This window comes from Oenanthe melanoleuca, chromosome 3 (assembly GCF_029582105.1).
Source record: "Oenanthe melanoleuca isolate GR-GAL-2019-014 chromosome 3, OMel1.0, whole genome shotgun sequence".
NCBI lineage: Eukaryota > Metazoa > Chordata > Aves > Passeriformes > Muscicapidae > Oenanthe > Oenanthe melanoleuca.
The window spans coordinates 74,367,686-74,390,034 of NC_079336.1; the positions used below are offsets into that span (position 1 = coordinate 74,367,686).

The window sequence follows — 22,349 nt, forward strand, 5'->3', positions numbered from 1 at the left end:
TAAGTTTAGTACCTCAACAGTAACTCCTGGCATATATAGATCACTGCAACATTTCATACAGCTAGCACATCTAAAAACAGCATGCAAGGAATCTAGATTTAAAAATAGGCTGTTTTTCCTCATTTACTTACTTAATTTAATCCTGCCATAAAAAGACTGGTTACTTGAAAACTGTGTTAAAATAATTTTTCAGAAAGCAAACCTAGATAATATAAAGACAGTAATATTTTTGTCTGAGAAACGTTCATGATTTTCAGTAAAAATCGCAGGGCTGAAATGAAAGTGAGTGTAGATTTCAACTCCGTAGGGCCTCACCCCTCCACTGCTAATGAACCCAACAAATGCTATAATTATAATTACTATCATAATTATGCCCTAGCTTTATTTCTAAAATGATTAGGTAAAAGGTAAGATTTTCTAGTGCCCTGAGGTCAAGGACAAAAGTTGAACTGTATGAAATTCTCATTTTTCCTACCGATGTTGCTCTACAGAGCCATACAGCTTGCTCCAGAGACAGAAAAGTTTGCACACATTTTTTCTTTTTCACTTCCCAATTTGAAAAACAAAGATCTACATCACCATCTAAATAAGATACTGCAAAGTTTTTAACAATGAAAAGTTGGTACACTGCTTGGTTCATACACAAAAGAAAACCCAACAGTTAAACTGGTTTTCATACAAGCTGTTTTCCCAGACACTAGCATAAAATCCTGATTTCACTGAAGTCAACAGCAGAACTCTAATTTATTTCATTGCTGGCCATGATTTCGTCCCAGGACTTTTATTTGTCAAACACAGCTTTGCATCCTTGCACTTTAAACCTGCAGATGCTACATCCAGTGGTTGTTACCCTGCCCTGGAATGCAAAGCAGAGATTCCTCATGGTTCCTAACTCTGGTTCCTGAAACCCACATTTGTCACCGTGGAAGGCAGTGAAATGCAAACAAACTTAAAGAACACTGCATCCCAGACTTCAGCCCATGATCAACACAGGGATAAAGTATGTGAAAGCAATCTAACTTATAATAATAAGCCCTCCTCCAGTTCAAACTCAGCTTGCAAGAAAGCAGCTACGAAACATTTCTAACGCACGGCCGAACCAACAATGTCTGGAGGAACCTGGATCTCCTATCCCAAACCACTTTGCCTACTCTAAAAAAAAATAAAAATAAATACTGTGACCAAAAGCCCAGACTGCATTCCAGAGGTCTAGGAATAGCTTGTTTTCCTATTTGCAGTTGGTAAATTTGAAGTCTGTGAGGCATTCCTCTGTTTTTTAAGGATGTCTCAGATTTCTCCTCAAAAATTCACTTTGTCTCCTTCTTTACACGTAAAATTTTCATCTCCTTAGAACCACAGGCTTTGTTATAGGAAATATTTTTCAGAGACACTTTTGAGACAATATAATTCAATACATTCCTCTTTTCTGATACTGTCCCAGTCCTAAAGTTTTGGTACAAGACACCATGCATATATTTTACGTTGCTGAAGCTTCTGACTTTTACAGGCTCATGTTATACACAGGCATAACAGTAAACCACATTTCACAATACTTTTTTTTCACCCTGTTGCATAAGGGACAGTTTCTAAACATCATCAGAATACTGTCATTCCAACAAGTCTAAACTATAAAAAGGACAGGTTATAAAGTGTTTGAAATTACATCCTTAGGGCTCAATTTAGAATCTTCTCACATTCTTTTGATTTGCATACTTCGTTATTGAAATTGTCTGCTAGAGTCCTTTTTTTTCCGCTCGCTAATGAGTTCAAAGAAATACATGCTTGAACTCCAAAATACATTAAACTTAATTTAAATTATCTTAAAACATCCAGTGACTGCTCAGCAAACCAGAAAAAGCAGAATGCACTTCTATTTAGCTAGGGAACTGCATGCATAATGAATCACAAAATAAACATATCTTAATTAAAGGATACCATCAATATATATTTCATATAATTTGAATTTTTTAAAGCTGCTAAATCATCACAGAAACATAGAAACAAAAATAAACTAAACTGAAAGTAACTATTTCTTAATTTTTTTAAATGTTTTCATTACATACTATTTATGCTTTTTAATTTCTAGGGGAGAAAATAAAAGAAAAAAGCAAACAATTATGCACCTTTCACGAACAAACAATTCAGTTGTACAATTCACCTCTAGAAACTCATAGCTTTATGGTATAATTTGAAAGAGCATGCATTATATCTATGTTTATTAACTTGAAAAATTTAAGTACAGCATTACCCTCTAGAATTCTGAAAATTAAAACTGGTTTCAATAGAACTGAAAACATATCCTTCAAAATCATATTTTGGGTTCCATTGTACAAGAATTTTTTTCTGTTACTAAAATCTTAGTTATAAACCAGGTCAGAATTTGTATTTTCAAATAAGACAATTGACAATGACAACTTCCTGCCAAAACAAACAGAAAATTTACTGCTCACAATATTTGAATAGGCTAATACAAGTTCAATCTCAAAACTGATCAAACAACCTTATGAACATACTAAAACAGACATTTTGAAAACAATCTACTAAGAGAATCTGCCATGGTAGGAATATAAATAAAATAGTACCATCTCAGGATCACTGATAATGGGCCTTATTTTGGAAACATCCTATTCTGTGGTGCCAGCTGGTTTGTGAATTACACAGCCTCAGCAGCCTGGCTGAACTCATTCCTCTGAACTTTTGGAAACTGGCATTCCTGCCAAAGAGACATGTTGGTTCTGCACGAAGCAAATTCACCTCTACCTTAGTAAAGCAACCAGGACATCAGAAAAATCTGGATACTACTATGAAACCAACATTACACATTCCCAGGCCACTTCACTAATTTGAATCACGATGATACTGAGCACATTCTTCCTGTTTCCAGCACTTGAATGTTCCTGTAATTGCTTAGTATTTCTCAACACTTTTTGAGTTCTTTGGCAGAACTTACTGCTCAGTGCTATTTTTGGGAACTCCGGCAATAAATACCATAGGTACCTACTCTAATACATAAATTAATGATGAAAAGACACAGCTGTTTGGAATCCCTGTGCTTAACACACTACTTCAGAACAAAGAGTAAAAGATGGAGCAGTTGCTACTCATTTCCAGTACTTAAACACTACTTTGGACTCAGCTTATTCAAATGCTTTTATTCTCCTGGCTGATCACATCCACGGCCAATGATCAAACCCTCTCAGCTCCACTATGCACAGCCAGACAAGAGGCTGGGGTGATGAAGGCCCTGGTTCTGCCCTTCCAGCTGACTAGAAGAGACCAAAGCACTGTGCTCCCTCCTGCAGCCTGTCACATGGAGATGGGCTCCTGTTCTTATGGGGGGAATGGCTGAATCACCCACAGGCATTTTTTAAACCCACAGCCTGCCTTCCAGGGGAGATGGATTGGTACAAGATCCCATTCCTTCCAGCAAGGGGGACACCAGGAGGATCCTACACACAGAGGTGGCTCGCCCAGCTATGCTGCTCAGGATCATGATAGGTGACTACTGATACTACTAGGTAGGCAGATGACAATCCTCTGCTGCCAGTATTAGTCTCACAACAGAACAAACTGGGACTGGGGGCTGGAAATGAAACACATGGTTAGGATGGGGAAAAAAGCAAACAGCTCCACACAGGAGCCACAACATACCTATGTTTTTGGCTTTGGATGTTCATAAGCAGAGCTGACTTGCTGACCTTTGGTAATCCTTACAGCCTGCTGCTTCTTAGCTTATAAGAAGTTTTATCTTATACACAGAGTTCTACATACATGGAAATAGAAACTGTTATAGTAGAGTTTCGTTTTCACAATTAAAGCAATTTAGTTACAGTAAATTAAATATCTCTTGTGCATAGTTGTTCTCAAAGAGCAGCTTTTTTCAGTTCTGCTTAACTCTTGATACAGCACAAATATCCTTAACAATTAGCTAAGAAATATCCCATCTATCTTCTTGACAGAAATGAAGATAGAGTGCAGCAAGCACCTGAAAAAATACCCAAATTACAGGACACACAGCATTTTCCTACTATAATTAATCAGCTGGATGTTGACAATATTTTGATTTTCAAAGTACCCTTAAATTTGTTCATATTCTCTGTTCTGTAGCTCACACCACAAGTGTAATTCTTTGCTGTAATTCTTACAAGTTGCTCTTGTTCTGTACTGTATGAGGGTCTGCAGTTTCCCAGTTCTGAGTGCTACATTAATAGCTGTGAAAAAATACACAACAATAAAAAGAACAGTATTTTATAACAACATACCAAAGGGTAAAATTCGAGCTGTACGTCCAGCCATAACTACTTTTCCTGCCTAGTGCAGTTAAGAATTTGTGTTAAGCACTACAGCTTCTGTGAGTGCCAAAACATTTGGTATGAGTCTGACACATACAGTACTGCATGCAAACTGCAATAATTTAATTTTACTAAATCATAAAACAATTACAATAAATATAGTGCACTGCAACTGATTCAAATTATAGAGGAAATTGATTTTTTTTTGTTTCATTTGGTTTTGCCCCAATAACATAGGAGGATATGGGAGGAAGAGAAGCAGAAAGGATCAGAAAAGCAAAGAGCTGAACATTTGAATTTTACAACAGAGGCACATACTACTTCTTCAATTCTCTGTAACAAGTTTGACAATTAAAATTAAATATATTTCAATATATTATTGAATATATTAAATATATTCAGTAGGCAATCACTGTAATTCATAATTTAACTGAATCTAAAACTATTTATGTGAGTTTCATAGCCTCAGCCAAAAGCAGCTATGGCTCCTCATAGCATGTGTTTAAGAGCAGAGCAGAAATAACAGTTCTGGAAGATTGTGTCAAGCATGCTAAAAGCCTTTTCTAGCAAGCACAACCATATTAAGAAGATTTTAAGAACACATGTATACTGTTTTCTATATGTTAGGAAAGCTAATAAATCTGTTTTGAATTCAACATGTCAAGGAACGTGACAACAAATATGCTCAGAGCTTATAATCTACCCCTCTCAGCATCAACAACTAACTCCAGTTTTGAAGCAAACTTGTAGAAATAAAACATTTAACAACCCTTCTCACGGTATTTTCTATCTAGAACAGTGCAGCCACCACAGACTTAACAGAAAGAAATGTGTGGCAATGAGCAGCTTTCATTGTCTCTTTGGTTTCATGCTTTTAAATTGGAAGAGTCTCCCCATCCTGGCCCCATTTCTCTTTAATGAGAAAATAACTCTTCAAGTATTTTTAAAAATGTCATTATCTAAGTAAAATGGTACAGTTTAACTATTTGTGTTAGAGATGTGATGTAAATAATGTAATCCAAGAAACTGGAAGTTATGCCCTCTAAAGTCCGCACCTTCAAGTCTGGGGGGTACACAACTCCTGCAGCCTTCAGGACATGTTTTGTAAAGTGCATGAGAAGTCTTTTGTCTTAAATGACTTAAAGCTGTAATTTTGGCACTCTTGGTCTTGTTTCAAGAAAAGTTTCTTTAATCAGATATTTCCAGCTTGGAGGAGAAAAAAGATTCTATTTATGACTTTAAAAAACAAATCTTTAGAAAGCTAAACAAACAGCAGTCCTATGTTTTAAAACTCTAACATATCTTAATCAGGATGAATATTTTGCCCATTTAAAGAAAATTTAATTAGAAATGTTGTAGAGTGCCTCTGAAGCATGTCAGTTTCAAGAAGGGAGCACAGCCAATAAAAGCAATGAATGTTCATATTAAATTGAGAATCATCTAGTTTCCATAGCTACTTTTTAAACAATTGCACACTCTTATCATTTCTTAGAATGACCATGTTTACTATGAATAACTTTAAAGTGGCTGTTCTCTGAAAGAGCTACTTAAAAGCATTTAGAAAAAAGTACAATCAGCAGCAGCTGCTCCTTTAAACTTTTAAAGATGGCAAATGGTGTTCAAATACATAAGAACAGTAGATAATGCATTTACCTTTCCCACAATGTTACTTGTAATAGCATATAAGCCTTAGACATCTCAACCTGGATTCCAATCCTGCCACAAGAAACACTTCAGAAACACCCAGCAATGTAGAAACTACAGTGCGAGGGTCATACAAGGCCACAGTCACTAAAACAAGTAGTGATAACAAGGCACAACAAGGCAATTAAAGAAGAGGAGCTTCAAGAGCATAACAAACATCTCAAAGCGAAAATTTGTCACCAGAGCTTCCCCAGGTAATTTTTGCAAGTACTTGCTTCCTTCCCAATTATCAATTACAATATCTAGTAAATATCTATAGATAGCATCTATAAAGTCTCATCCTGGTATGAACAAACTATGCATCATGTAGAAAAAGCAACATGACAACGTGCTGCTGCCCTGTAGAGAGCAACCCTGACAGTGTGTAACTTCACAGAACTCAGGGTTTCCACCGACTTCTATTCACCTCAGGGACAGTAAGTCTGGAACTTTCCTCTCACTTGGCTGAAAAGCAAGACTCTGTGTCTCCCTCCTCCAAGGGGAACCTGAAAAATGTGTATGATGCCATCTCTTCAAGGAGACTGTTGTAGAAAGGACTGACTGACTACTCTGGAATCAACCCAAAATGATCTCCTTTACAAGGAGCACACAGAATTACCAGTTCTCCAGTAAATCTTTCAATTATAGTGGAAATTGGCAATAACTGGGAGGAAAGGAAGGAGGGAAAAGGAAAAAAAATTAAGCAATTACACTGCTGAATTTATACACCTCTTTTTCCTTTTACAGTCTGAAGCTCTTCAGTCTTCATCACCTGAATTCCCATTAGAAATGTTCTGAATGTACAACTGTGGGTTATATTTATTTTTAATATCACTTCCAGAAGCACATCAAAAGACAATCCAATTTAGGAATTCACTGGATTTCTAAATAGAATATCAGAACAAAAAAAGTTTAGAGATACAGCCCTCCAGGGTGCAACAGAAGGAAAACTCTTCAGGATGCAAAGCATACTCTGCAGTGAAAAGCCGCTATAAGCCACTGGAATAGCAAAAGAGGGAATGGGGGGAGTTGGCTTCTACTTAAGGATCTGCATGTGTGCAACAGCTGGAATATCCAAACAGGCATTACATAATAACAACAGAAGCTGATGGAAGCAGTAAGGAGGCACAGTTGGGACTACAGTGACCAGCAGTTGTCCTTCAGTTCAGAGCTCTGGGGTTCCAGTTCAGGAAGCGAGACAGACACCAGAGCTTTTGCTCCAGCATACAAATGTATATATGGATTTCTGCTTCACCATCATTAATTTGACAGCAGCATCGATTCTACAACTATCCTGTGCAGAAACCACAAGAGAATCCATATCAAAGCAGTATTTAAGACCAGACTATTCATCAATTGAACACAGTTGGTGTTTGTTTGCTACCTTTGCCAGAAGCACATAGAGGTTATAGAATACAAAATGGTCTGAGGAAAGAGCTCTCTCAGTGTAAAACCCATAAAAGGTAAGAATTTTAAGCTCTCAAACTGTCACATTCTAAAAGTACTTTAAAAAATGCTTAAAGCTAAAGGATTCTAGACTCAGATATTGCTACCCAGAGGGCATTGCTGAAGATCACTAAAGTATTAACATTGCTCCAAAGCAATCTAGGAGTACGGTTCAGAAAGCATTTGAGCAGTATCCTGTTGGGAATGGGTGTGTGGAATCACAGGTTTTTTTTCAAATAATACAAACGTATTAAGACTGTAAATTTTATAACTAGAAAGCTGATGTAAGAACAGAAGTACTAAGTTTAGATCTTGACTGACTGTTCCCCTTACCACAACTTCAGACTACTTCTTAAGAACTCAGTATTTGCAACATTGTTTTATGAAATATTCTGGAATCACGTACACTCTATAAAGGTATTTACTTCTTATGTCTTATAATGACCTTATATACTGAAAGGACAGGGGGCAACTGAAAGAAGGACAGAAAGAACAACTTTTACAATGAGAGGCGTAAGGCAGCATACCTGGCTGCCCAGAAAAGTGGTGGATGCGCCATTCCTAGAAGAGTTAAAGGGCAGATGGGGCTTTGAGAAATCTGTCCTAGTGAAACTTTCCCTGTCTGTGACAGGGAAGTTGGAACAAGATGGTCTTTAAAGGGCCCTTGCAAACCAAACCATTCTGGGATCATTGGAAAGTGCCAAATTACACCACATTTGTCTCATGTACTAAAATTTAACACTTTGCTAAGTCTGAACAAATAAGGTGCCAGAGAGGTTGACAGTTTTGCTGCATGGCTCAGAAAATTATATAAGCATAGAGGACTTCCGAGTTGACAGAAAATGTAACAGAATGCTCCATAGAAGACAAAACTCCACTTAAAGCTTGATGGAAATGACAAGTACTACAGAAGAATTTTTAAATCAGAAACAGGGAAAGAAAGTACACAGCTCTGAATGATGCAGTCACAACTTTTAGTCAAGTCAGCACACTCAAGTAAAGAACAAAGCAAGAGCTGGTAACAAAACAGGTAACAGTGAGAAATGGAAAAAACTGAAAACCTTTTAAACAGTGTGCTTTCTAACAGAGGAGGCAACTGAATCAGAAGCATCTGTGCTCCTACATGAAGCATTCTAAGTTCAAGAATCAGAGCTGAGAAAGAATGACCAGACTCACCAGGAAGGAACCATTCCTATCTCAGGAAAGCAAAACTAATGGGAGGGCTGGGAAAAATTCATGTATTATCCTGCATACGAAACAGATCACCTGGTGAATGAGTGATGCTACTTCTCAAAGAGTAGCCAGTCAAATTAGATCAGCAAGTTAACCATACCAGTCACTAACAGAACATCTCTGTGATCTGTAATTTCAATAAAAAGGAGAGAAAACACAGCATTAGGACCATGTTACTAGCTGCCTAAGATGATGACAGCTATTGTATCTCTGAAGGTAGAGAGTCAGGAAACAATGGCAGTATGAATTTTCAGTTACCCCCCCCAAAGAAAAGCACAACACTAAACCAGAATTTTTAGATGTAACTAACGTCATCTTCAGGGATCAGCTCATTCAGGAATGCAGAAAAAAATACTAAAATCTTGGTTTGGCCTAACCTGTGTACAGGATCCAATTCAGATATTACCAATGAAGAGATGCTTTCAAGAGTAAGCAAAACAGAGTTAACAATGTTAAAGGGGGAAAAAAGCCAAAGAGTCTCTACAGCACTTCATAGCTCCAAAACAGAAGAATGAACATAAAATGGAAGCTAGTTCAAACAGTTTAATGAACTGAAAAACTGCCCAAAAGTCTTTCAACCCAATTAAGAAATCTATTACAGGAACACACTCAGAAGAAAAGACCAAAGAACACAGTCCCAATTAATTTTTCTCATCTAAGCTCATAAATGCACTTAGAAAGGTTCTTGTGCCTTTCTCCAAGAGGGACTCTCAGGATTGTTTTCTATTGAAGCACAAGAGAAGGTGGCAGAACAATAGACAGGCAACACGAATAGGTCATTAGACCAGATAATTCTCATACAAAACTTGTAGAAGTTAAACAAGATTCTACCTCTCTATTTTGTAGCACTCTGGGCGCAACAAAACCCAAGAAAGGAGAATACAGTAATTTTAAAAAACAACAAAAAACCCACACCAAAATTAGATGGGCTTTTACTTTCCTTACTACTCATGTGGAACACAAGTTTTTTGTATAGTTTGCTACAGTTCATGCACGGTGCCTGGAGAGGTTAATCAAACACAGTAAGCTCTTAAGAGACTGACTGGAATCTTGACAGATCTGTCTTCTCTCTTACTGTAATGAAGCTTGTCTGTGTTGGCTTCCTGACAGACGAGTCGTCTATGATAGGGGAAGGGGTGGAGGATTATCCTACAAGCATTCAGTTGATCCTTCCCTCACACTCAAGATCAAATTGGTAGTGGAAACTGTTCAACACTATGGCCAGGCAACAGTTTTCCAGCTAGTACTCCAACACTGACCACCCCTTTCTTCCACCAAAGCTTTACTCAGGCCAGGTCCGTCACACAGACACATAAAAACAAACCAACTGGCGCTGCCATCACATAGAATAGCTTTCTTCTTCTGTCTGGAATAAGCTCTGGCTGGCTTGAGACCCCTTGTTGGCTCCCGATAATTTAAGCCACTGTATCAAAGTGATTTTACTCCTGAGAATCCTTTTCCTGTCAAAGATACTAATGAAAAAAATTAATATCCTCTACCAGGTGTTTGTGAGATATTCCCTTAACTAGAGGATGGTTAGAGTGTGGATAAAACAAGACTTTCATGCAAAGGTAGGCTATGCCATCTCAGGAGCAACAATAATTTGAAGTACAGGACTGCAGCTGCATCTCATGAGTGCCTTGCACACTGCTGCAGTGCTGATACTTTATATTTTCAACATTCTTTCCAAGATATCTCTGTTTTTCTGGTGGACACAAGTTCATAGCACATGCACAGTACTTGATGTGACCAGATGTTATCTGGGTCCAGTCAATTGAAAAGAATCCATGTGGAACTCTCGACAGAAGTAGATACTTGCAGACTCAAAGATTTCAACCCAAACAGTTAAAGAAACCTGAAGAAACAGTAGCAGGTATCACAAATGCTCACATTCTAAAGGCCTTATAAATACGTGATTAGAACAGACTGGACTTGGTCCACCAAAACACCAAAGGCTTTGCTCAAGGCAGTTTGCCATAATGATCTGCCCACTTCTCACACCACTGTGAGCTAACAAGACCTATCAAATGATTAACCATTTTTTAATAGTCACAGGGTTTGCCTTTCACACCACACTCAAGCCCACAGTCTTTAGACCCAGGTGTACTGTAATCTATTTAACAGCAAGTACTCAGTCCAACAGAGAGTAACTACAAATTATCTGTCAGTTTAATGAATTAGCACTGAAATGTGCACTAGCAGTGTTCAAAAAGGACACTGACACAAGACTGACATTATTGTCATCAAAAAATCTCCATATTCCCTGCCAACACAAATGATCCCAGTCCTGAGGGAGACCAGCCATTTGAACTAAACAGTGACTTCAGCTCCTGCAGCCCAATGACTACATTTCCTAGAATGATGAATGGAGGTGCTCCTGAGGGCTGACTCAGTGCCTGGCAGTACAAAGAGATGAGTAAGTACCTTTGAACCAGTTTTTGTTCTAGCACACATAGATCACAGCACTGCCAAAGACTACAGAAGCAAGACTTAACCACAGTATCAGGATCTCAAAGTACTGGTGTCAATTTACCAATAGTTGATGCCAAAGATCCTTTTAGCCTACTGCTCCTGCAGCATGAAACTAACCATGCCTTCAACTGACAGCTCGGGTCTGCATTACCAATCCCAAAACAGCTCTGATCCTCATTAGGAATTGTGTGGGGACAGAAAGCTCCAGCAGTGAAAATGCAAATTCATATGGAGCCTCTATGTTCATAAGGAGATCTCCCTCCCATGCTGAATGCCCTGCCATAGTAAGAAGAAAATGTTATTTACTGTTTCAGAATTTCTAGAATGACATAGTTGAATGAATATGTTTATGCTTTGGATGAATTAATATGTTTATGTTTGGGATCAAGGATATCCAAGACAATTGATCTTTGTCAGAGCAATTATTATAAAGTACATGTAGGATGGAGTTGCTGAGAAAGCAACAAGTAAACTTTTTAATCCAGAACAAACTTCCCCAAAACTTCAACAGTAAAGGAAGAAGAATTCTAACTCAGTCATTATGAGGAAATTAATATAATTAACATAGCTAATAGGTAGAAATTGTTCTAGAGGAAAGTTGAGAATGCCTAAATTGGAAAGCAGCTGAGATGAACCGCACAGGAGCAGAGGTTCTATATCCCTGCTATCCTTGATGAAGATATAGAACTGATCACTAGTTCATCAGCTGCCAGGTCATTTGCTCCAGGTAAGAAGTCTGAGCAGAGGAAGGCTATTAATAGTCACCCCCAACAAAAAGTTCCTCCAGACAAGCACTCTAGCACTGCCCTTTCTACATAACCTTATTTTTAGCTGGACAATTTGCTGCTGCTGTTTTATTGTCCCCATGCTGAAGGGGACAATATGTCCCCACACATCAGAGCAGGCTGAGTTTGTGAGGACAGCTACAGCAATTCAGAGGGTAATGGAAGGGAGGATGTGAGCACACAGACCGGAACAGGACATGACACATCACAAGCAAGGCAAATATTTTACTATTTTTTCTTTAGATGTATTAGTTACAGGCATAGAACATAGGAAAACATTGCACAAAAAGAGGGTGTTGTTCCACCATACCCCTAGCTGTACAACACAAGTTGAACAGGAAGATCCCAAATAATTTCAGACTGACTGTGACTGCACCTCATTTGTGTAATTTCTATTAGTAATCTGCCCCCAGAAGTCATGAGACAATACAACACAGCTCACATTTCTTGATTTGCACCTATCATTTGAAAAGAGGCTTTCCTTCAGTGTTCAATAGCAAGACAATTATCCACAAAGAACAAAAGAGATTGTTAAAGAAATGTGCTGCCAATAAATGACATAATCCAGTGAATTTAAACCACTCCTCCAAAAACTCTGGCACTCTGCAACACGAAAATAAACCCTAAGTAGAAGGAAAAGCAAAGCTTGCCACCTACTGCCCAATGACATAATAGTATGTACTAATACTGTCTATCTCCTTTTAACATAATCTCTTTTCTTGACATAGAACATACGGAACTGTAGCTTAGGTTGTTTCTTTAATGAAAAAAAATACAAAACCAGCACATGGAATATCCAAAAGCAGTTTTTTCTATAAAACCACTTATAAAATCCATGACAAGCCTGAAGCATCATTTCTCACAGCATCCAACCTGACAAAGAATTCCTTTCAATATCCTCCAGTGGTGCTAGAGGCTTTAATAAAGTCTGTCCCACAGCTGCATTGTATGCTTTAAAGTCAGTACTTTAAACTTAAAAACAAAATATTATAATAGATAAAGCCTATCAGAAAAGATTTTTTTTCTGTTCACATCTGGAAGAGATATTTTCAAAGCTATAGACTACACTGGTAAAAAAACTTCATGTCTCAGCATCAGAAATCATGCTTTGTTATTTTTTCCAGTACAGAGATATTCTCTTCGGTAAATGCAATGCTTTGTTGAGCTATTACTTCAAAGGTATTTACTCTCCTAACACATATAAAAATTATTTTCTGAACAAGAATAGGTCCTTTGCTTAGTGTAGAAAGTTGCTTAACTCAAAGTCAAGTAGTCATAATTCAGTTGCCTACAAAACTTTCGAGTACACCTGCAGATTTGTCTTCAGAAACAACACTGTGCACACTGCAATTAGCAAACAGTTCACATTCTCGTCCTCCAGCACTTCCCTCTAAGACCATAGGAAAATTTAGGGAAAATTTGATAAAGAGAGAAACAAACAAGGATTTACTGCAGTCCTTCTAATAGTCTGCTGGCTGGTTACAAAGTCTCAAAGTGTATTTGAACAATGACATGAGCAGAGCCCACTTTCTCCATCTGCCTAGTGCTCTTCACCAGTTACACTCAAAAAAGAAATACCACACTAAAAGAAATACACAAAAAAAAGAAATACCAGTCTCAACAGACACTGATGAACAGTAACTCCTAAACTTTAGCACAGGATGACATAACCAATAAGCCTCCTTAGAAGTGCTTAGATTAGCAACTTTGTATAAAACAATTTTGGATTCCTGAGCAAAATTTATCAAAGCACAAGGGTACGTGGCATAGGTAAACTTTATGCAGACTAGGTAAAGTGGAAACTGCTTCTAAGTGAAGTACTTGGACTCTAGCACTGAAAAAAATAAATTCACTGCAGATGGAATGTGTGTCTCTCAGGGTTCCTAAATCATGAACAGAACAGGCTATTCATAACAATGAAATCAATGAGGCATTTGTAATTAATCAGACAGTCTCAACCCTGAAGATACATCTGCCTTTGTCTAAGGCCAGTCCACATCATCCTAATGAAGATTGTTAATCCATCTAGTTATCTGCTACACTAGCAAAATTGTAAGACTAAGTAAAACCCCTGAAGAGGGCTCCTTTGTGTCTTTGTCATCTATTTAATAAGGTTATTAACAACAAAGTCTCAATAGCAACTGGAAGTTAAGACAATATCAAAAGTTACATTGATATACAAGACTTATAAATCAGATGCAGCTAATATTATTTTAAAGGGCTTTAGACCAAATATTAAGCAAGATTTCTGACACAAAGACAAAAGATATCTACAAACATTTCCAAGTTCAAAATATCTGAAACAGGAAAATTTCCCTGGTTCAGTGATAATTTGATCATTACAGCACTAAACCAAAATTCATGGACTCTACTAAAGACTGAATATTGCTATATCAATTTTTATTCCTGAAATCAGTAATAAAGTCTATTCTCACTTTGCTTTTCTTCCTTTGCAAATTAAAGGTATTTTGATGTATATTGACAGGATACAGTTTTCCAAATCAAGCTACTGAGCTCTATTCACAGCTGTAAAGAAGGGAATGAAAAATCATAAAAAAAGAATTCCCATTTGCTGCAAGGAAAATACCTATTTGGAGCATTTTTTTTTTTATTTCACCCACAACTTATTATCAGTATTAGTAGTTTGCTTAGAGTAACCTGAATGGGTAATGTTTATCTGTTTGACTAAAAATCTCAGTTAAGCATAAAACTGTTGCACAATTGTTTACAATCAAAAACACTTGCTAACGGAGAAACCTTCTTAATAGCAAGGTTCTGAATGCCACAATAGCAATATATCAAACCTAACTTCAACAATACAAATATATCTTTGTAAAACTCAAACCACACTGTCATGCTTTCCAAGAAAGCCCCTGGAAAGAAGTTCTTCTGGTAGTTTCCCAACATCTCCTGAAATAATTGTTTGATAATAAATAGTAAAGGTTCCAATAGTTACAGAAAAGAAAAAAAGGCAAAACAAACCAAAAAGCCAAACCACAACCTGAAAAAGCCACTTTAGAAGAGAACAGATTATACTGCAACACAGTAATAAGTAACACTAAGAACTCCTCTTTAAAGCATGCCCTACACGTCCAAACACTGTAAACACTGAATGGTCAAGCACATGTGTTTTTAAACTAGAAAATTTCTGGGCACATAAGGCACACCAGTAAGTCCAAGTCTGTCACTTGGAGTCTGTACATTCACCATTCCTTGGATGAGCTTTGCTTTGTCCAGCATTAAAGCAAATTTTCACATTTCACCACCACCTCCCTCCAAAGGAGGCTTATGGAACAATGCTGTGACACTGCAGTGTATTGTTGAGCTCCAGCTGGTTGATGCCATATTCTTTCTGGTGATCATTTCCAAAATTGTACTAGAAAGATGCCCTTAAAAAACAAAAATGTTCTGCTCACACAGATGGTAAATGCACAAAATCAAGCTGTTGGAGCTATCCTGTTGCCAGCAAGTGAGAACATGAGATGTGAAAGAACACCCAGAGTTACTGGAGAGCTATCACAGGAATTCAGGCCCACAAAGCATGCCTGTTACTGAGATCAGAATTCCCTACAGGTTCCAATAAGAAGCAGATTTCTGTTTCAGAAACACCACTTGTTTTCAATTACAGTCATCTATACCTTCTGCTAGCATTTTTCTGAGATGAGACTTTGTACCTGACAGCATATCCATCTTCAGAGCACAGCTATGACAGACTTGCTGAACTCAGGATATTCCAGAAAATTAATCTCTCTCCAGCTTTCCTTCTGTTCAGTACCTTATTCTTAAAAGATATGTATCTGGATAGAAATAAATTAATACCCTGCTTTCCTAAATATCATTGCCATCATGATCCTAAGAAAGCATGCATGAACACATCTTGATGACTGAAGTTGTAAAAGGTGCATTCCTATATAAAACAGAAAAAAAATGACAGAGGATGGAAAAACAGAAGCTCTGTAGAAGCAAGTCTCCTCTGGGAGCTAATTTAGGCATTCCAGGTTGGGTTCTACCCTGGCTGTCACCAGTCCAGTCCTTGACTGCACAGCAGCAGTGTCCAGATCAGCACACCATCACACTGACAGTGTGGATGACTCCACCTTCCACGAGTGGGAAAAGGAAAAGCCATTCCAAAAGTACCTGGGCAGCCTCACACAACATACAAGAATCACCATATATTCAAAAAGGAATTGAAACAGGAACTAGCCTGTCTATCCCTTTCAATGTTAGAGACCTGACCTCAGAAGACTCTCTCAGGCCTGTAAATTGTCCTAATAGTCATACACAGACTATCACTGGCACTCATTTCAACAGCTGTATCTAAACATCTGCCTTCTGCTGCATTTGATACAACAGCTTTGGTTTGTGCAACAGCCCTTTCCCTCTCCAGCTCCTACAACTGGCTTCAGCCAAGGCTGTAGGCTGGCGTTCTCATGACTTCAGAGACTCAGTTTTCCATTTTCCCATGCCAGTATTAAGCTGACTGAACTAGATTTATCTTCATGTGATATCAGAGTAACAGTTCTACCTGGAAAAGTCTCTCTACAGTCAGGAGCAAATCCTAGGCTGAGAATGGTCACATGAACAACAAAGCCCACTGCATATGGAAGAATGCAGAGACACTTTGGATAGCAGGTAACAGATGACTGATTTTGTCAGTCTGAAGTTGCTTCCTCTACATCTGTGATAATGTCTCATGCAAGCAGGTAAAGAGATCTTGGTGAATCATGAAATGCTGTAGGTATCCTCTAGAAATACTCTGAGCATCATAGCCCAACAAGTCTCATAGTAGCACAGAAAAATATCAGTTTAACATATTCTCCTTTTTTTAGAAGAGAAACCCTTTATCCCTGGACATTATTCCAGGAATAATGGAAAGTAAGCCTTCTCTAAAGGCTGCCACAAGCCTTCTGAGTGCAGTTTTAGAGTGCTTAAAAGATGACAACTCTGGTTTTTTCCAGGCTAGAACAAATAAAATTCTTTTATCTTTCTTCCCCCGTCCTTTTTTTTTTTTTAAGTATATTTTACTACCCAACTTGGATAGCTGACCTTTATCATAACAAAGAAAAATTCCTTGAGAATGCTTGTGTGTACAGAGAGGGAGAATAAAGAAAGTATATTCTACAGGAATCACTACTGATAAGACAGGAATTGTCTGGCCTTTTCATACTGATTTTTTGTGCTGCTCTTTATGGGGCCAAGGAGAGACATCAGGTGATGAGTCCAGCTGGTCTGGAGAGGAAACAGGAAAATAGTCTCATGATTTTACTGGAAATTTCCCCTTCATATTAGTCACTTCAATAACCCTTACTTCACTGGTAGGAATGAAACTAGACTCAGAGTACTAGGAAATATTAAAATTGGGTAGCAATTTCTCTGTTTTTCCAGATTGTGGATATATTTTTTTCCTCAAGCCCTCAGTGTTCTACCTTTCTCAAAGAACATACTGGCTCAGGGCTTAGAAATGCAAGGGAATTCAGGTAAATTTCTCTATTACATGTAATAGAGAAATATTACATGTAATTCTCTAAGACATGTAGGAACCTAGTTTAGCTTCTGGATCCATAGTAAATACAAAGAATTAGAAGGGTTTAGGAGGAAAAAAAAAACTGAGAAAGGGTTATGAGACAATAAATAACATTGGGAATGTCCAACAATCTATTCTCAGATGTAGCTTTGGAAAGGAAGTGGCACTTTGTTGTCAGGAGCCTATGATGACTCAGGTGCAGAACTCTATAATCACACACCACCCTTCCACATTCATTTTTACAGCTTCAAACACAGGAAAACACAATTTATTTCCTAGTCGTGATTAATTTGCTCTGGACACCAGAAGCAAGACAGACTACACCTTCCTTAAAAGCAAAAGGAACCTCTCCAAAAACAACACCTGTTATGGGACAGAAACACTTTTTGTCACTGACTTCACCTGAAAGAGGAAGGATAGCTGTAGCTGAAAACACCTAAAACTTAACAATCCATTTGATTACCGCCCTCCCCCCGTATCAAATGGGGTCTTGAAACAATATAAGGTCACACACATCAATAAAAACAACAGTACAATTATAGAAATTTCAGACTCACATTAAATACTTAAAGCTCAGAGAAATAATACCAAGGACTGGCTAAGTCACCAGCTACTAAAGAGGCAGAGAAAAAATTCTCTAACAAGATGGGTGTTTCCTTGCTGCTTATGGCAGTCAGATACAATCCCAAACCTCAAACATAAGCAAGCACAAGTATTCACAAGTAGCACAGCCACACACACTTAAGAGAAAACACAATGCAAATACAAGAAACCAGAACACAAGCACCAAATCTTACTCTGCTCAGTTACACACGGTGTCAGAATTCCATGCCAGACTTTGTTCTAGTATAAACTCAAAAGTTCACCAGTGTAAATTAAGAATAATTCCTCCAAAATTAGTACAGCAGTGTCATTCTAAGTAAAACAGAGGTTGACCGATATCATAGGTGATTCTGTTCAGGTAAGGAAACCTGGCTCCTAAGTAATAGGAGTCTAAACATCCACTGAAATCTTACAGTTAAAACAAGAAGCTGGTTTTTTTTTTAAAACACTTGCAAGGAACATCGTTTTATAAATCTGACACACCGGGCTTCTTTGAGAGCAAAGAAAACACTTACTGTGGTTGCATCTGCTGAGTTAGGCCAACAGGAGGCTTCTGCTTGATTGTGAATGCCATCTGAGCCACAGGACCAGCCTTTGGTGGGACCTGCACCTTCTGAGAGAAGGTCTGCTGGGCAGCCTGCTGGGGGATGGGCCACGGGGGAACAGCGGGGCTCCGGCCTCCAGTGGAAGAGGTGTCCTGGACTGTATCCTCACAGGAGCTACCCTTTGTCCCTGGCTTACACACACACAGCTGAGGTCGCAGGCACATCCCTCCATTTTGGCACGGTGGTGCACAGTTCGCTAAGAAAAGACATTTTAAAGAGTGCCCGTGAAACAAAGCACAAAGGAAAATGCAAACCCTCCCCACAATAAAAAAGGCATTAATTGTTAATGATAACTGGAGTAAGAGAGCAACATTAAGCTCCACAAAAGATAATATACAAGGTGGTATAACTCCTACTGATTTGTGCACAACAGAAATGCACAACATTTGAACAACTTCAAAAAGTAAAATGCTGCATCTAAGAAATAGGAAATGCACTACTTAAATTGAGAAATATAGCATTATTTCAAATCTTCTTCCTTTCTGCTCAGAATCCCTTCTCCTCATACTTTAAAAACCCAAACTGTGTCTCATGAAACAATATTACATAGATACAGAATTTTACTACTGAACCAGGCTGGGATTCTTTATACTACTACTTTAAAATAAGATGCTTCATAGGCACCTAGAATGAATCCCTACAGCCACATTATAGATCACCAAAACGATGCAGAGAAGCATAAAGCAATTCAACTCTTCTTCCCCCTCTAAAACTCAAATGACATTCCCTGCAGTACCCCCATCATAGCAACACAAGAGATGTGAACTGCTGCTACAAAGACATTGCTACACCTAGAAGAAACAGACAGGTGCTGTTTGTGATTATCCCAGAACAGCTTCTATAGATTCTTTGTACCATCAGTGAAAAGGGATCAGATTCTTTAAAATACAATTCGCCTTCAGAGAGGATTAATTACACTGCTTTGCATTGCTCTGTCTTGTGACTACAGAGGGAGTCTGAATAAGCAGCCTAGACCCAACACCCAGCTTGTAGACCTAGTTAATGCAGTATAAATTCCACTCTGAGTGAACAAGAAACTTAGAGGAGCAGCAAATCCCATCAAAAAACGGAGGGAGGAAAAAATGCAAAAGCAATTGCAGATTATATATATGCACGTAATACTGCAAAGGCATGTCTAACTTGAGGATCTCTTTTAGATGCTAAAATTTGCATCACATAAAGATGGCAAAACAAATAAATTATCTTATCTAAATTAACATTAAAAGATAGCAAAGAAAATTTCATTAGTCACATTAAAGATAGCATACAATTAAGCATGTACAAGAAAAAAACACGGCTAAGCTACTTTGTTCCTACAAACTATGCATATTTTTAATATTGCTAAAGATTTTTTAACATCAACAAAATTATATGTCAGTTGATAAATTTTTTACTAGAATAGGTAAGTTAATATCTTTAACTTGGGACTCTGCAACATATTCAGATACATCCAACTGAACAACGGTATTATTTTTTTTTTAAATAATTCTACAGCCCTGGTCCAAATAGAGTACTTGACACTTCAATCAAGTTCTAATACATATTTCTATATATAAAAATAAATGCACAAGAATATATATTAATTAACTCATTAGGATGGGACTATGTTAGTTTGGAGGCCTAGTTTATCCACTGGCAGATGTATCATATATACCAACTGCACACAACACCAGAATTGCCCTACAACTTAAATCTGAGTTTTGCATCATCTTCTCACGTACACTTTCCCCTCCATGTGAAACTTTTCAATAATACTTAGCTAGACTACCTTAACTGCATATTATGCACCTCCCTGGCAACACAACATTAATCATTTTCTCACTTCTATTTCTTTATTTTTTAGACTCTGTCTTGTCTTTGACTGCTGGGAGACTGAAGACCATTTTCACTGTGAACTTGAGAAGGAATTTGCAACAAGTATATATACAAGTATATGTAATAGATAAGCCAAGTCTTCCTGGTACCTCATTTATAAAACTTAGTTTTGCTAGAAGCAGTGAAAATTCATTTATATGCACATGATTGAAATAAATCATATATTGGAAAATAAATTCAGGTGCCTAAAATTAAATTTCACTGCTTTTGGAGAGACTTTTAAGAACAGAAGAGTGACCCCATCATTTTACTTGGGTCATCTGGATGAAACATACAAAGATCACAGGAAAAAATTAGGGCCCAGTTGAGAGCGATTTAGAAAAACATCTCAAAAAAATTCTTTTAAAAAAAATGCAAGACTTTCAAAAGTCCCATTTTTACATTAAGAAAGCATTAATATATTTCTGGACATTTATAGACACATGTCTATATTAACCTCTAAATTTCTCAAAAAATTATTTAAAAACCAATGACTCAACACAGAAGTAAGCTAACAGGACCACACCAAAAGCCAGTATGAAAAAAAATCCATCCTGCCAGGACACTGATGATGGCATTTTTCCTCTCAGAAGTGAGGAACAATATATACACAAACACAAAAGACAATCCTAAAAAAACTTCAACTCTTTTTCCTGTAATTAAAAACCAAAGTTGTGCTTCAGAAGCCTACAAAAACTTGAGTTTCTACTTATTAAAGTGAAGGCTGCAGTTAATTTAAAAGTATAAAGCTAAAAACAGAACCTTTTTTGAAATTACCTCAACTTTTTTGCCCACATAGACTTGAACACACTTATTTCACTGACAGCAACGTAAACAATAAAACACATTGCATGTACATAAAGAAAATGCTCTGCAGGACAAACTGCATTATTCTAACTGGCCTTTAACAAAATAAGCACCAGGAGACACTGCAACTATGTTTTAAAAGATTAGTGACAACAGGTTGAAAACCCCATCCATTAGATCTTCACAGCAATTAACCTTTTGACTGAAGTCCTTCATTAATGTTGCATAATAGATGATCATAAAACTGGATAAAAGATCACGTATTTAGGAAAGAATTAAAATGAACATTTTAATTGACATAATACAGCAGTTTAGTTTCTAAAACATCCAAGACAGCTGTAGTGTGCCAAATGAATGACCTAATTATTTTGTTTGAAGACAACAATAATGGCCATAAAACTGAAAACACCAGTGTTTTCCATAAAGCTAAGCTTCCAAAAACTGAAGTGTGGAAGTATTAAGTTCAAAACTGAAAAGCAGGCCAATACACTGCTGTTAAAGGCAATTGGCTTCATCCTATTCAATTCAAGGAGGTCATGGCTGAAAATTCAAAATGAAGCTTAGCAAAGATGCAAATAATGAGGCTAAGCTTAGTGGGTGAGATTAAAGATCCACTTAGTCCAGTGTTCCCCCTCCATACTAAGGTGGATGCCTAAGGACAGGGTAAGACACAGTAAAAGTTTATACCACCACAGCTTTTAAGAATTAGAGGCTCAGCAACTCCCTGAGCAAGAGTGCTGGTTTTGCGTTTAATAAGTCTCAATAGATTTTTCTTTCAGAGGTTGACTGATTTGGTCTTTGAGCCACTTCACTGGGACATCCAAAACTTGCTGTGCCATGGAAGTTGGCCACATTGAAAGGCCAAGCACAGACAATATAAACAATCTTCCCTCACTTTCCAGAAGTAGGGTTTGTGGTGGGGTTGACCTTGGCTGGATGCCAGATGCCCACTGAGCTGCTCTATCAGTCCCCAGCTAGACAGAGGAAAGAAAATAAAATCAAAAACAACCCTCAACATAGGTTGAGATAAGGCAGTTTATTAAAG

At 37.6% G+C, this 22,349-nt stretch overlaps 1 protein-coding gene across 7 annotated transcripts in view; it reads right to left on the reverse strand.

Annotated features, from left to right (window-relative positions):
- LTBP1 (latent transforming growth factor beta binding protein 1) overlaps positions 1 to 22,349 on the reverse strand; it is a 182,091-nt gene that overhangs the window by 148,029 nt on the left and 11,713 nt on the right. For all 7 annotated transcript variants that reach the window (XM_056488103.1, XM_056488100.1, XM_056488099.1 and 4 more), the window contains exon 3: positions 18,554 to 18,839. In XM_056488103.1, coding sequence (XP_056344078.1) covers positions 18,554 to 18,839 — 286 coding nt within the window. The remainder of the gene's footprint in view (positions 1 to 18,553; positions 18,840 to 22,349) is intronic.